General features: G+C 36.2%; 1 protein-coding gene across 1 annotated transcript in view; it reads right to left on the bottom strand.

The window, feature by feature from the left end:
* Positions 1 to 16,058, bottom strand: part of LOC150089386 (uncharacterized) — a 323,259-nt gene that overhangs the window by 35,765 nt on the left and 271,436 nt on the right. Inside the window, exon 10 of the mRNA XM_090368558.1 lies at positions 6,305 to 6,419. Within this exon, the coding sequence (XP_090224684.1) occupies positions 6,305 to 6,419 (115 nt within the window). The remainder of the gene's footprint in view (positions 1 to 6,304; positions 6,420 to 16,058) is intronic.

Below are 16,058 nucleotides of genomic sequence, written 5' to 3'. Positions count from 1 at the left end.
CTTTTCCCTAATTTGAATTTATGCTCCATTAGGTTTGTAATCTGAATAAGTGGAAGGATCCCATCAGAATTCAGCTCAACCCATTCAAGGCCTTATACACCTCAATCAGATCACCGCGTAGGTGCCTAGTCTCCAGCCACTGCAATTTGCAGAACTTAAGCCTCTCTTGGTAAGAGGATCCCTTCAATCCACTCACCAATCTTGTTGCCCTTCTCTGTACACGCTCAAGTAAATCTACATCCTTCCTAAAATGAGGCCTCCAGACCTGTACACAGTACTCAACCCGTGGCCTGACCATTGCCTTATACAGAGGGATAATCACCTCCTTTTCCCTGCTAGCAAAATTCCTATATATCATTAACAAAACCCCATGACCTGCCCTGGCAGCCTGTCTGCATTGCTCAGAAAACTTCATATCTGCCTGCACAATTACTCCCAGGTCTTTTTCATTTTCTACCACATTAAGTGTAGTACCACACAGTTGGTACGTTTCTCTGGGGTTACTTCTACCCATATGTAGTACTTTGCATTTGTCAAGGTTAAACTTCAGTTGCCACTTCTTAGCCCATATGCCCAAATTATCTAGATCCTGTTGCAGTAGCACACTGCCATTACTGTCGTTAACAACCCTGCCAACCTTTGTATCATCTGCAAACTTTGACATTAAGCCTGATATACCTTCATCAATATCATTGATAAATATACAAAACAACAGTGGACCTAACACCGAACCCTGTGGGACTCCACTAATAACATTAGTCCAAGAAGAGCAGCACCCATTGATTACCACCCTCTGTCTTCTAGCACTTAACCATCCTTTTATCCATTGTAGCAACTTACCCTTAATACCATTCTGCTCCAATTTGTACAATAGTCTTCCATGCGCAACAGTGTCAAAAGCTTTCCTGAAATCCAAATATATGATATCAAAATTATTTTTCTCATCCAGTTCCTTTGTAACCACATCATAATATCCTATCAAATTTGTCAGACAAGACTTTCTCTTAACAAACCCATGCTGTGTCTGAATTATTGCTGCACTCTTGTCTAGATGATCCTGCAATGCATCTTTAACCAGCGACTCCATTATTTTACCCAGAACAGAAGTTAAACCAACTGGTCTGTAATTACTCGTGTCACCCTTCGATCCCCCTTTGTGAATTGGGGATACATTTGCACATCTCCAGTCCGTGGGAACCTCCCCTGAGTCCAAGGATGCTCTCATAATTATGGCTAAGGGTTTGCTTAGTTGCTTTGCCGCCTCCTTTAATATAACTGGATAGATCCCATCCACCCCAGGTGCTTTTCTTACGTTTAACTTCAACAATTTCTCTTCCACTTTGCTCTCAGTTATTACAAAATCATTAAGTATCTTGCTACAATTTGATAACCTTCTGCCATTTTCAAACCTTAATAATTCCTCACGTGTGAATGTAGATGCAAAATACTCATTTAGTTTGTTTGCTATCTGAGCAGGATCATCAACAGTCGAACCATCGATGTCAAGTGGACCAATCAGATTCATCCCCTTCCTTTTAGAGTTTATATAAGTAAAGAAATCCTTGCTGTTTTTCTTAGCATCTTTTGCCAAGGATTTCTCGTAATCTGCCTTCGCCTGCCGAACCTCCTTTGTGACCTGATTACAGATTAACGTATATCTGTCATAGGCTTCTGAGTCGCTTGATAATTTATATGCATCCCATGCATTTTTCTTCTCTGTTACGAGTCTCATTAGTTCATTTGACAACCATTTAGGCCTAAACCTTGAACAATATTTCTTAATAGGTATGAACCTTTTAGTAGCTTCCACGATTAATTCCTTGAATGCTTCCCACTTAGAATTTACTGTTGGTAACATCGTCAGTTGATCCCACTGTACAGAATTTAAAAACTGTCGGAGACCACTGTACTCGCCTTTACGGAAGCAAAAACCCTTTCCTTTACCCCTGATGGTAATTAAATCTTAAGGAGTTTTTTCCCCCCCAAGTGAATGAAAGGAAGTGGAAATTTCAGGCAAATGAACCCCGTTTTCCTTCATTCGGCAAATAGCAGCTCTGTCAGTGCAAGAGAAGTGAAATTACATTTGCAACTCAGAATGGAATTCAAGCAAGCAAACATATGACACTTTATGGTGAATTTTTCGGGCGTGTGTGATAATGAAAATTCAATTTTTCCCTCAAATTTTTTGATGGTATCAAATGCATATAAAACAATCCGTTACTTGTAGCATATGTATATATATTTTTGACCAGTCAATTACATCTCCGCGTCTGTTGATTTATTTGAGACAGATTAGTTGTGAATTTTAAACTAATGCTGTAGTGGGTTTCATCTTCAAAGCTTCCAAGGCCGTTTTGCCGACATAATAATTCATAAATTGATATGTGATTGTACATTTTTGTTGTTTAGGAATAAGTTTTATTACAATCATCAGTTGAAAGTGTGATAGATAAGTGGAGTCATACAAAGTGTAAATTAAATCTTTTATTTTGTGAATATTGTTGCAAATTTTATTACTTCATTATGTCTGAATCTAAGAAGAAATGTCGACAGTACAGTACTGAGTATTTGAAATATGGCTTTATTCAGTCTCCTACGAACCAATTATTACCTATGTGCTTGATTTGCCAAAAAGTATTTTCAAATGAAGCAATGAAGCCTTTTATGCTACAAGAGCATTTGACTAAAATGCATGCTGACGAAAAGGATAAAGATTTGTCCTATTTTCAAGTACTAGAAGAAAAATATTTTAAACGTCCAACTATATCAAAACTTTTTGCGTTGTCCACTAAACACGATAATGATGGATTACAAGCTTCTTATAATATTTCATTATTAATCGCAAAAGCGGGAAAACCACACACAATTGGTGAGGAATTAATCTTGCCGGCAGTAAAAGAAGTAATAAACACTGTGCTTCATAAGCCAGCGTCAGATATCATCAGGAAAATTCCTTTGAGCAATAATTCAGTGCAAAGAAGAATCGATGAAATGGCTGAAGATGTTGAAAAATCATCCTGCGATTATTTGAAGACATGCCAATTTTCCATTCAACTCGATGAATCAACTCTCCCAAATAATGAAGCACTACTCATATCATACGTACGATTCATAAAAGAAGAAAAAGTTTGTTAAGAATTATTATTTGCTAAAAATTTGGAAGCGGATGCAAAGGGAGAATCTATATTTAATACCACGAATAAGTTTTTTCAAGAGAAAGACATCCCTATTCGTAATATTTTGTCTGCTGCTACTGATGGTGCTCCAGCAATGACAGGGCGTCACAAGGGTTTCATAGTGCATTTGAAACAAGCAGTACCAACATAATGTATATTATGAAGAACATAATATACATTATGTTCTTCATCGTCAACATTTGGTTGCAAAGAATTTAAGTGAATGCCTGCATACATCGCTCCATTACGTTATTAGAGAAGTCAACACGATTAGAAGCAATTCATTGAGTGACAAATTGTTTAGCCAACTTTGTAGTGAAAATGATTAAGATTTCAATCGTTTGCTGCTTCACACAGAAGTTCATTGGCTTTCAAAAGGTATTTGTCTGAATTGATTTTACAATTTGTTTGATTCAATACTAGAGTTCCTAGAAAACAGAGACGACGGATTGCGAGCCAACCTGATTACATCCAAAAATGACATCGCTTATTTGACAGACCTCTATAAAATATTTAATGAAGTCAATCTACAATTACAAGGTGATGAATGGAATTTAATTAAAACAATAAACATTATTGCCGTTTTTGTGGGAAAACTTCTTCTGTTCAAGCGGAATCTAGGCCGAGGGGAATATAGCCACTTTTCAAATTTATCAGCAGTGTCTCTCAAAAAGGAAGATTTACTTACATACTGCCAACACTTGGAGGTTCTCCATGCTGATTTTAATGAGCGATTCAAGGATATTCTACACACGAATATACCAAATTGAGTTCTAGATTTCTCACATGTAAACACAGCAAGATCATCAAATTTAGAAGAGGAACTCATAGAACTCACAACAAATGAAGAACTAAAAATAAAATTCAAAAGTGGATACCAAGAGTTCTGGCTTCAGAAATCAATACGGACACTGTAACCTGGATTATGGGAAATAGTGCAGAAATTTTTAATTGCATTTCCATCTTCTTATTTGGCTGAGTTTAGTGCTGTAGTGAATTTACTATCTAAGAAAAGGAACCGATTGCATATAACTGAGCGTGGCGATTTATGACTGTTTTTAACGAAAGTTGAACCCGATATTAACAAACTTTTAAAAATGTATCAGGCTCATCCTTCACGTTAATTTGTTTTTTTTTTCTTTGTATATTTTTACTTTGTTATTTTTTTTTTTACTTTGTAAGTTCGAAATAAACAATTTTCTAATACATTTGATTGTGTTTTAATTATTACGATAAGATTCTTACTAATGTAATACAATCTCCTAATATGTATTCCGAATTTTCATATTTAAACCATTGTATGAAACTTCACATTAATTTGTTATTTTTTCTTTATAAGTTCGAAATAAACAATTTTGTAATATATTTGATGGTGTTTTAATTATTACAATAAGATTCTTACTAATGCATTTGCAATCTCTTAATTTTGTATTCCGAATTTTCATATTTAAACCATTGTATGAAACTGTGCATAATGTTATTCGAGCATACACTTTACAGTCTTTACATATGGGCTATGTTTCATCAAAATCGGAATAGCAATAACTGTGTTCAAGATGAAGCACATATTGGTCACTACTTTTTCAATAATTTAATGGCATAAGCAGTAATGTATCATTAGTTGCTATTTACGTCGAAAATATCAAATGGCTTGAACGCGGAAAACTGTTATAATGGGGTGCGTTACAAAATTTATGTCTTGCAAAGTGGGCGGTGGCCCGAAAAAGTTTGGGAACCTATGATATAGATAAAGAAAACTGCTGCTTTTCTCGAAATTCTTTTCCAGAGACTTCTTGTAATCTGTCTTGGCTATTCTCCTTTGTGCTTTGATTGCAGACTTTTTATATCTATCAGAGGTTTCTCTATCACCTGACAATTTATATGCATCCACTGCATTTTTATTCTCTGCCACATATCTTAATAGTTCATCTGATGCCCATTTAGGTATAAGCCTTGAACAGTATTTCTTACTTGGTATGAAAAGTCTAGTAGCTTCTATGATTATTTCTGCAAATGCTTCCATTTAGAATTTGTTGTTGGTAACATCATTAGTTGATCTCAATGTTTAGTATTTAAAAACTGTCTGAGACCGCTGTAGTGTCCTTTAAAAAACCCTTCCTTTTACCATCGATGGTACATCTTGATACATCTACAAGTAAATCTCACATCAATACAGTGTGATCACTGCCACCTTGTGGTTCTTTTATCTGTGGATTCTTGCAGCAATGTATGAAGAAACACTGCTGATAATCAGATCAGAAGTATTGCTCATTTGGTATGTATTGTCTCTGTAACATGCTAATGTAGAAAACAGTCATACAGTAAATCCACAACATTCTTGCTGTTGTGTGAGTAACCCACCCACAAGTTACAATCAATATCTGGAAAGTTAAAATCCCCCATTATAAGATATTCAGATTTGCTGGTCCACTCTATTTCTCTGTAAAGTTGTTTGTCACTTATCATAGTCATATCACTTATCATATAACACACTCCTACTCTCATTTTTGTTTTCTCAGTGCCTGGCAACTCCGTAGCCAGGTGGGCAGGAGTGGCAGTGCGTAGCACATGCTTCTTGATTAGACCCGGGGGTTCGAGCCCGTGACCACCAAATACGAAGGATGCGGAAAGGTCAGGGAATGACCACCACATATCCCTGGAGCAATATGGCCTTAGTTGCTAATGCTCCTAAATAACATACAACAAACATTCCCAGTGCCTATGTCAAAACAGATTGACTTAACATTGTACTGGCCACCCAAGGTTAAGTGGATGTGCTGCCTTAAATTTTTTTTTTTTTTTTTTAAATATGATGATAACTTCTTCTCCCTCCTGTTCTGTATATCCTTTCTATATACAATGTTCTCCCCATATTCAAATTCTGCATCCCATATATTTGAGTGACACTATGTGTCTGATATCCCCACAATTTCTGCATTTGGTGACTTGACCAGCACTTCAAATTTATTTACTGTGCTCCTAGCATTTCTTGCATTGTGTGGGCTTTTGCAGTAAAATCTGTTTCTGAGATACTATACGTTCCATATTATCTCAACAGCCAAAAAAAAAAGCATTTCACTACATTTGGTTATATTAATGTTATTAATGAGAATGCTCAACAAACTTACCTTTGAATACTGATTTATTAAAGTAGGAGTCTGAAAAGTTACCCTAGGCACTGAAGTTGAAATAGATGAGGAATAAGTTGAGGAAGGTGAATAGTAGTAATGACCATTTGTTAACCTGAAAATCAATATAAAATTAAAACATATGATAAAGAAAACATATATCATAGTTTTGTATTGATATAAATAGTTTCTGTTATAATTATTAACTAAAAAACTGTTTAATGGCATAAGTAGTAATGTATGAATGATTTGTTAAACTCTCTAACCAACCTAAATTGTTTTTTTAATTCATTACTGTGTTAACTACCTTAGTTTTATCCTTTCTGTCATATCTTGATTGTTCAAACTCAGATACTGAGATTTCCAAAGAAAAGTCCAAACACAATCTTCACCATTTTATATGAAGGATAAAGCACCGTTAACAACTATATAGAGCGTTCATTTCGGGGATGATAATTAACCAAATAATCTACCTCAGGGGTTAAAAACTTTGTGTGTTTACCAAAACTTCAACCACAAACTTCATCCCACTTCATGGCCATCCCTGGTGTTTATCTAATGGGTAGCTGTAAGGTAAGATTTGTAAAATACTACTTCACAAATCCTATTATGTGTATGTAATTTTTGGTTCACAGCCTCAAGTTTTGTGACCATAGTAATATATTTCAAACTTGAAGAAATATTAGTCATGTTGGCTGTTTAATGTATATTGTAACAATTAAGTCAGTAAAAAAATTCTTCATTTAAATTGTTCCATTTTATTTTGTTTGCAATGTCATTTCAAAATTGCATACCTTGACAATAGCATCAAACTTTCCAGTGAGCTGAACTGTAGTATGTACACATTATAAGTCAGTCTCTGTTTAAGCATGGTCACACACACACACACACACACACACACACACACACACACACACACACACACACACACACACACACACACACACACACACACACACACACACACACACACACACAGAAGAAAGAAATTCATAGATTAAACATAGTTTTAATGAAGTACTGTTAGCTTTAAACAGACTATACAGGCTTATTGTATTGTTATGTAAGACTCTTGAATGTGGTGTTAATTGTGAAGCAAGATATATGAGTCACTCAGAGGCCGAACTGATCAACTCCACTTTCTGTAATTTGATATACCAGAATACATCATTAGTGCTTAACTTTTCAGAAACCAAACGATTAACCTCTATAATTCTATTTATCACCACAAGATGGCAGAACTAGGTATGGTTTCTGAATAACAGTTAATATATTTCAGAAGCCATTTTGATTAACTCCAGTTTGGTGTCCATAATTGAGGTTATTGTGAAGTGTTAAACAAGAAACATCATATTAATTATAAAAGTACAGTAAACCCCCGCTATTCGCGGTATCTGCATTCGTGGTTTCGCGGTCTTTGATTTAATATAAAATGAAACCTAAAAAATGTGAATTTGTGAAATGTGGATGTTTCTCGCTACTCCTTGTTCAGTATGTGTTATGCGCTTGTCATGGAAGGTTTCGTCGTTTGCTTTTAATTTATATTAGCATTAGCATTAGTAGAGGCATTTGATGCAAGAAAGCAAGCTTATGCAGCATCAGCCAAAAAAAAAAAAAAAAAAAACCCACTTCCACTTCACCCCTCTGTTCGTTGAAATGCTTATATGCTTATAAATTGAATAAATTTATAAATTGATATGCTTACAAAAGTGATAAATCTACTGTTTTGCAGCGTAAAACAGACTTTTTCGAGTGTGTTAATGGAAGAAAGTGATTTATTGTGGACAAGTTCTTTTCTAACCCGTACAAAAATATGGCTACGAATAACAAGGGAAATGTGAACAAGATCAAAGAAGGTGATGGAATTAGCGAATAAAACTGAGTTATTAGATAATTTCTAATGTTGAAAATGTCTCCTCAGTGGCAAAACATTATAAAATCAATGAGTCAACGGTACAATCAATCAAGAAATCGGAAGAAAAAATCCGCCGTAGTGTCCGTGAAAACGCGCTAATTGCTTCAAAAATTTGCTCTAACTCGTGATGTTAAATTAGAAAAAATGGAAAAAGCTTTAAATCTGTGGATAGAAGACTGAACTCAAAATAAAATTCCGTTAAATTCACTCATCATTTGTGAAAAGGCAAAATTCCTTTATCAACACTTAAGCGAAACTGGTAATAGCACTGGCAGATAAGTTATTTTGGTTAGCAAAGGAGCTGGTTTGAAAGATTTGTTTGAAATTTCTAATAAATATTACATTTAATATTAAAGTATTTCTTATTTTTATTTCGATGCCATATGCTTGCATTTCACTATGTACTGTCTATGTACATAGTCATATTATGAAGGTACATATAATACATACATAGACAAAATTTTAGACTGGTGTTTCTTATATATTTCATATTTTGGAACGGAATCCCTTTATTACTATGGGAGCCATAACTCAGTATTCGCGTTTTTGGTATTAGTGGCATTTCTCAGGAACGTAACCCCCATGAATAGCAGGGGTTTACTGTACATTGTTTTATAAAAGAAACAAAATTTATGGGTGTAAAATAAAGATTGAAATTATTGCCCATAACCCGGCTACCGAAACAAATCATTCAAATATTGGATGGAAATGCAGCCGTTATCCTGACAATAGGCTCAAAATATTCAGAACTGTGAAAGACTAAAAGGTATGCAGTACAAAAATAGGAATGGACGTTTAATGCCTCCAAAAGGATTTCAAGATAAACCATGTCAGTGTGCTTGGAAATGTAATCAAAATATCACTTTCGATCAAAGAGAACAAGCCACGAGGGCATTTTACAACTTGGAGAGTCAAGTTGAACAAAATATTTTTACACGGGTTTCTATTAGGATTGCAATAATAAAAAGACATTGTCCCAAAGATAACACCGGGAAACCAAGATATCGTTCTTTCACATTTTATATTCGACAAAATGGGCAAGATGTTCATGTTTGTAAAGAAGTATTATAGGGGCTTAGAGGGGAACAGGTATCCTGTGTGTTATCAGACAATCAGCCTAAAACACTGATGGATCCAATATCTCTCTATTACAGAAGATTTAGGAGAAGTCTGGTTGGCCTGCCTCTCTAAAATCCACTCATGCACACCTTCTCGATGGTAAGCCCTGTTATGTCACTTAGGTGGCAACGAACGTGTAGAGTGGTTCTCTTCAGGTGAAGAGGAAAAGACCAAACCCTCCAGCATATGACAGCACGACAAAAGAAATGGCCCTCAGTCCCCAGCAGCTTTCACTCTCCCTCTTACGGCAGCGAGAGGATCAGAGTGGAAGCAGAGGGTGCTAAGAATCTCTGGGTACGACCAGGCTGCCATGAACGGAAACTGAATTTGGCCTGTTATAACGTAAGATCACTCATCAGTGAAGACAGGATATTAGAGCTGGAAAAGGAATTAGAAAATGTGAATTGGAATATCATCAGTTTGGCTGAAACACGAAGAAGAAGAAATGAATCACTTATAAGTTTATCAAGTGGAAATCTGCTGAACACCAATGGAAACAGTGAAAGGAGTGAAGGTGGAGTTGGCTTTCTGGTCCATATAGATTTTAAAAACAACATTTTGGAATTCAAAAGTACATCACCAAGGGTGTCAAGACTAATACTCAAGATTTCTAAGAGGTACAAGCTAAAGATTATAATGATTTATGCACGAACATCGAGCCATGATGATGAAGAGGTTGAAGAAATGTACACCGAAATTGAGAGTCTTCTAGATGAGCAGAAAACCCACTACACTATTATTATGGGGGACTTGAATGCTAAGGTTGGAAAAAGACAAAACAGCGCAGAAAGGGGAACTATAGCAAATTTTGGAATTGGTGAAAGAAATGAAAAAGGTGAAAGACTTGTGGAATTTGCAGAATCTCAAGGATGTCAGTAATGAACACTTTTTTCAAGAAAAGGGTGAACAGAAAGTGGACATGGAAGAGTCCAAATGGATTAACAACTAATGAAATCGACTTCATCCTCACTAACAGAAGATATATTGTGAATGATGTTACCATCCTGAATTAGGTAAATGTTGGAAGTGATCACAGAATGGTAAGATGTACACTTGATATAGATGTAGGAAAGGAAAGGAAAAAACTGACTCGAGTAAATAATACAAAGGTCTTTGAGATAACAGAACAGGAGAAAAAGCAGTATGTACTGGAACTTAAGAACAAGTTTGAGCTTCTGCAGACTGCTGAGGACCAAGATATTGACAAGGAATATTACAACTTTCTGAAAGTGATAAAGCCCAAGAAACCTATAGGGAAAAAGAAATCCAAAGAAGAAAAAATTAGTCAAGAAACACTTGTCATGATGAACCGAAGACGACAAATGAAAAGCAAGAAAAACACTGACAGGGAGAAAATTGAGTATACTGAGTTATGCAAAGCCATTAGAAAGAGACTCAGAGAGGACATAAGAAGATTTAACCCAAGAAAAGTAGAACAAACATTAAGGGAAAACAAAGGATTTAAATCAGCAGCCATGAACAGTAATACAGAAAGACAAATGATACTGAAACTGAAGAATAGCAATGGTGTACTTATAAACAGCAGAGAAGGCATAATTCAAATAGCAGAAGACTACTATAGAGAATTATACAAGGAGCAGGGGAATGATGCCAGAAGTGGGGAAGATGCATTGCAAAGTAGCCACACATACGACATACCTGATATCTTCCTGATGAGGTAGAACATGCATTGAAGAAAATAAAGAATCAGAAAGCCCCGGGGGAAGATGAAGTTACTGTAGAGTTGTTAAAATTGGGAGGAAGAGACATAACACAAAAACTGGCAAGGCTCTTCACAAAGTGCATTAGAAAAGGTGTGACGCCTAAGCAGTGGAATAATGCAATCATAATTTTGCTGCATAAGAAAGGAGATAAATCAGAAATTGGAAATTATAGACCAATTAGCTTGTTATTCCACATCTACAAGTTGTTCACAAGGGTCATTACTAACAGATTAGAAAGAATACTTGATGAGAATCAACCAAAAGAGCAAGCTGGCTTTAGGACAGGATTCTCAACCATGGATCACCTTCACATAATATCACAGCTAATGGAGAAAGCAAATGAATATAAAACACCATTATGCCTGGCATTTGTGGATTATGAAAAGGCATTTGACTCCATACAGCATAAGGCAATGTTTCGGGCACTGCAAAGACAAGGCATAGATACCCCATATATTATGATTTTGAAGAAAATATATGAGAGTGCTACCTCCTCTATTAGACTAGACAAAGACAGTAGGAAATTTAAAATTGAGAAAGGAGTTCGACAAGGAGACACAATACCTCCGAAGCTGTTTACTGCTGCTCTTGAGGAAGCTTTCAGAAGATTAGACTGGTCGCAGAAAGGAGTCAATGTGAACGGAGAGTACCTAAACCATTTACGATTTGCAGGTGACATTGTGGTCATAACCCACGATCCCAAAGAATTAGAGGAAAATCTTAATCAGTTATGCACAGTTAGTAAGGATTTTGGACTAAAGATGAATATGGCTAAAACAAAAGTAATGAACAGGTATGCCACAGAAAGGGACAATGATTGAAGGAGCAGTAATTGAAAAGGTGGAGTCATATACTTATCTGGGACAAGTTATTAGCTGCAATAATGATAAATGGCTGGAAGTCAAGAGAAGAATAAATTTTGGATGGATAGCATTCAGGAAATATAGTCACATACTGAAGAGCAATATCCCAGTTTATCTGAAACGTAAAATAATGAACCAACGTATACTCCCCACCATGACTTATGGAAGTGAAACTTGGGCACTCACCAAAAGAATGGAAGAGAAGCTGAGAACTACACAGCGAAGAATGGAATGAATTATATTGGGAATCAGACTGTTAGATAAGAAGAGAAACACATGGATTAGGCAGCAAACTCAAGTAAAGGACATTCTTATCAAAACTAAAGAATTAAAATGGTCTTGGGCAGGACACATAGCTCGAAGACATGATGACAGATGGACTAAGAAAATAACAGAATGGTATCCAAGAGGAGCTAGAAGAAAACCTGAAAGACAAAGGCGGAGATGGATAGATGAAATTCATGAGTTTGTGGGTAGTAAATGGATGGCCAGTGCTCAAAACAGAAGGAACTGGAAAGTTGCTGGAGAGGCCTTCATCCTGCAGTGGATTGAAAATGACTGATGATGATGATGATGATTATAGGGGCGTTGCTTACAGATAAGCAACGGACGAATATACAATTGTTGTTCAAAAGATGAAGTTTTGAGGTCACCATGTTCCAGGCAATAAAACTGATGACACACGTCATAAAACATATAAATTTGTTTCCGACTTATACCAGTCACCACACAAGAGCTCTTAATCCCAGGCAACAATATTTGAATCCAGATCTTAATATTAAGAAAATGTATGAACTCTATGTTGTGCATGTGAAATAGAATATTACAACATATTTTCTACTAAATGCAATTTGCATTTTAAGCAACCTTCCAAGGACGCATGCCAAACTTGTGATTTCCTGCAAATAAAAATTCAGTCTGCAAAAGATAATAAAAACTGGACAGCAGAAATTGAAAAAGAATTACATCTATGCAAGACAGAACTGGCTTGTAGTCATATTGAAGAATAGGCTGCAGATCGAAGAATAGCATCGGAAGAAACTTACGTATTTAGTTTCGACTTAGAAAAAGCTTTGGCCTTCCCAAACTTACTATGTCAGTGGCTTATTGCAGTAAAATGTCAATTTTCTGTGGTAATTTGGGGACACTACAGCCAGATAATTAAGAAACATAGTACAGCAGGCTATCATTACAACACGGTTCGCTATAATGCTGCTCTTATATTATAACCTGTATCACACTCTAACACTCTCACAACTCACTATAACACTCGTTTACAGATTGAATTTTTGGCATTTTTAATCTGAGGTAGTTGATAGCTTGAAAACGGATAGCAAAACAGCATTAAAACATTTCCCATACTGGCTTCAGAAATTTTCTCACACTCATTGAAATTTTATCCCACACTAATTTAATTGCAATACAGTCTTGTTACGTAGTTCAGAGATCAACATTTAAAGAAAATTATCAAGTATATTGCTTGTAATATTTGCATTATGTGCATTTATCCGAAGTTTAGTCATCACTCAGTACAGTGTTTAACATCGTTTGTAACGGCGAGTTTACTTGAACATTGAATCATAAAATGTAACTGCAACACAATTACATTTTCGAAGAGTTGACCTGATTCACGTTCTCTAACCCGACAATGGCAGATAAGAATTAAAAAGCAACATCTGAATGTGGTATGAAGGCTACAAAGGTAAGAAAAAGACTGAATTTGAAAATTAAATTAAACGTTTTGAAGGGAATCGATTTCGGTCAACAAGCTGTGTGCAATAATTTAGGACTGGCAGGCTTAACTGTGAGAACAATTATAAAAAAAAATTAATAAAAAAATAATAATTTTAGTAGCGGGAAAGACAGCTGTTTCACTGAAAGCAACGAAATTGGTTGGGGCTAGGCTGGCTATTATGATTGAAATGGAGAGACTTCTAAATGGCCCCAAGTGCCAAGCGATAGTGCCCAAGTATAGTGCTCTTTCTCAGCAGATTAGTTATATTTATTTTCCAGTGTCTCTATTCTTCTTGTTTTTCATAAATGATTCTTTACTTAAAAGCTTTGAAGTAGAATCCAGAAAGGAAATACACCTTTCTTTCCTTGTATATATATTTATATAATCTGTACTAACCTAACTAACTTTCTAAACCGCTTGCTCACTGGTGGCATTGCTCCTGCCTCCATGTGGCAGGGCTGGTAACCTGGGAGAAGAAAACCACTCTCCCAGGGCAAAAGGAGCAAAGATGGACATAAATAGACATGCCACTTACAGATCTCATGATCCAGATCTCTCAAACAGAGATGACTTAAATGCATGTAAAGCAAAACGGCAGAAAAAAGAAGGAACAGAAACCCCTGCTCATCTTTTTCTGATACTGCATTCTTTAACTGACAATCCTTTGAGTAAGCTCTCCCCATTTTTAATACAGAAATGTCTTGAAAATGTGGCGGGCCCCTCCAAAAATGGTTCAGAGATTAAAATCTGGAGACCATCTAGTAGAGATGAGTGAGAATAAGCACTCAGAAAGACTTTTAAAAACATCAACTTTTGGGGGAATTCCCACAAAGGTTACCCCGCATGCCACCCTAAACTCCTCTAAAGGGGTGATAGCAGAGTGGGACCTGCAAAATGTATCTGAAGAGGAGATCGTTCAGGAATTAGGCGATCAAAATGTAATAAATGCCAAAAGGATAGTCATTAAGAAAGATAGGGTTCTTAATCCCACCCGAACGGCCATTCTTACATTTAAAACACCAATTTTACCAACGACTGTTAAAGCTGGATATTTAAGGTGCAAAATTCGACCTTATATTCCAAATCCAGTCCGGTGTTTTAAATGCCAAAAATTTGGACATTCGCAAGCAATCTGCAGGGGTGTAACCACGTGCCTCCCATGGTTCGAAAGAGCTGGTTCACACAGACTGCACCACTGAAATGCAATGCTACCCAAACTGTAAGGGAAATCATTCAGCATTTTCAAAGGAGTGCATCCGGTGGCAGACAGAAAAGAATATACAAAAGTACAAAGTGGAACACAAGGTGCCATACCAAGAAGCAAAAAAGATATTTTTCGATTACAAATAAATTGCCATCTTATTCTTCAGTTGTAAAAAAAGCAACGATCCGTAACAGTACAAACAGATTGTTCAGTTCCACCAAGCATCTCAATTTCTGATTCGGCAAGGTCCGTCCTCTCTTCACTAAAAGAACAGCCTACCCAACAGTAATCAACTCATTCAGTAAATACACCATTGACAATATCGCCAGATAAAAATTGTGTACAACAGTCAGTTAATCAAACAAGCTCTGAAAGAAATAATCAAAAATCCAGTACTGATACCATGGACATAGATAGAAATTCGCACTGAGATGAACTTCTTCTTGAACTCCATGCAGAAGAGGAGGATATGGATGTCACTAGACAAAATTTCCCAAAAAGGGAAAAAACAAGACTAGACAGGCGCAAACAATCCACATCCCACAAGCAAGAGACACATCTGATAATCCTCAATAATGCATAGAAGCATTCAATGGAATTGTCGCGAACTCCGAGCTAACTTAGACGATGTTTATGACTTAATTACCGACTATAAGCCTGCTGTTCTTTGTCTACAGGAAACAAACCTGACCCATAAAATATCTATGAGCATAAAACATCATATAATGCGTAGAAATGATAGGAACGACTCTAATACAGCACATGGAGGTGTAGCATTGCTACTAAACTCCAAAACTCCTTTCAGACCTGTCCCACTGCAAACAACTTTAGAAGCAATCGCTGCTAGAGTTATAGTTGATATAGCGGTAACAGTTGTTTCCTTATACCTTTCACCCAATTATTCATACACTTTAGCAGATTTGGATGATTTAGTTACCCAACTGCCATCACCTTTCTGTATCTTGGGTGACTGGAATGGGCATCACCCCTTATGGGGTTCCTCGCACCTTGATAAGAGAGGTCAGTCAATTGAAAAATTTCTTGGAAGGCACAACTTAACATTATTAAACAATGGGACTCACACATACGTGCATGTTTCCTCAAGGTGAACTTCTGCTATTGATCTTTCAATATGCTCACCAAACTTCCTTCTGCTTATTGATTGGACAGTCACTGATAACCTGTGTAATCGTG

The sequence above is a fragment of the Mastigoproctus giganteus genome, chromosome 2, assembly GCF_048544385.1.
Source record: "Mastigoproctus giganteus isolate SK-2022 chromosome 2, ASM4854438v1, whole genome shotgun sequence".
Taxonomy (NCBI): Eukaryota; Metazoa; Arthropoda; class Arachnida; order Uropygi; family Thelyphonidae; genus Mastigoproctus; species Mastigoproctus giganteus.
The sequence above is the reverse complement of the archived record's forward strand: the minus strand, read 5'-3'. Positions and strand labels throughout refer to the sequence as shown.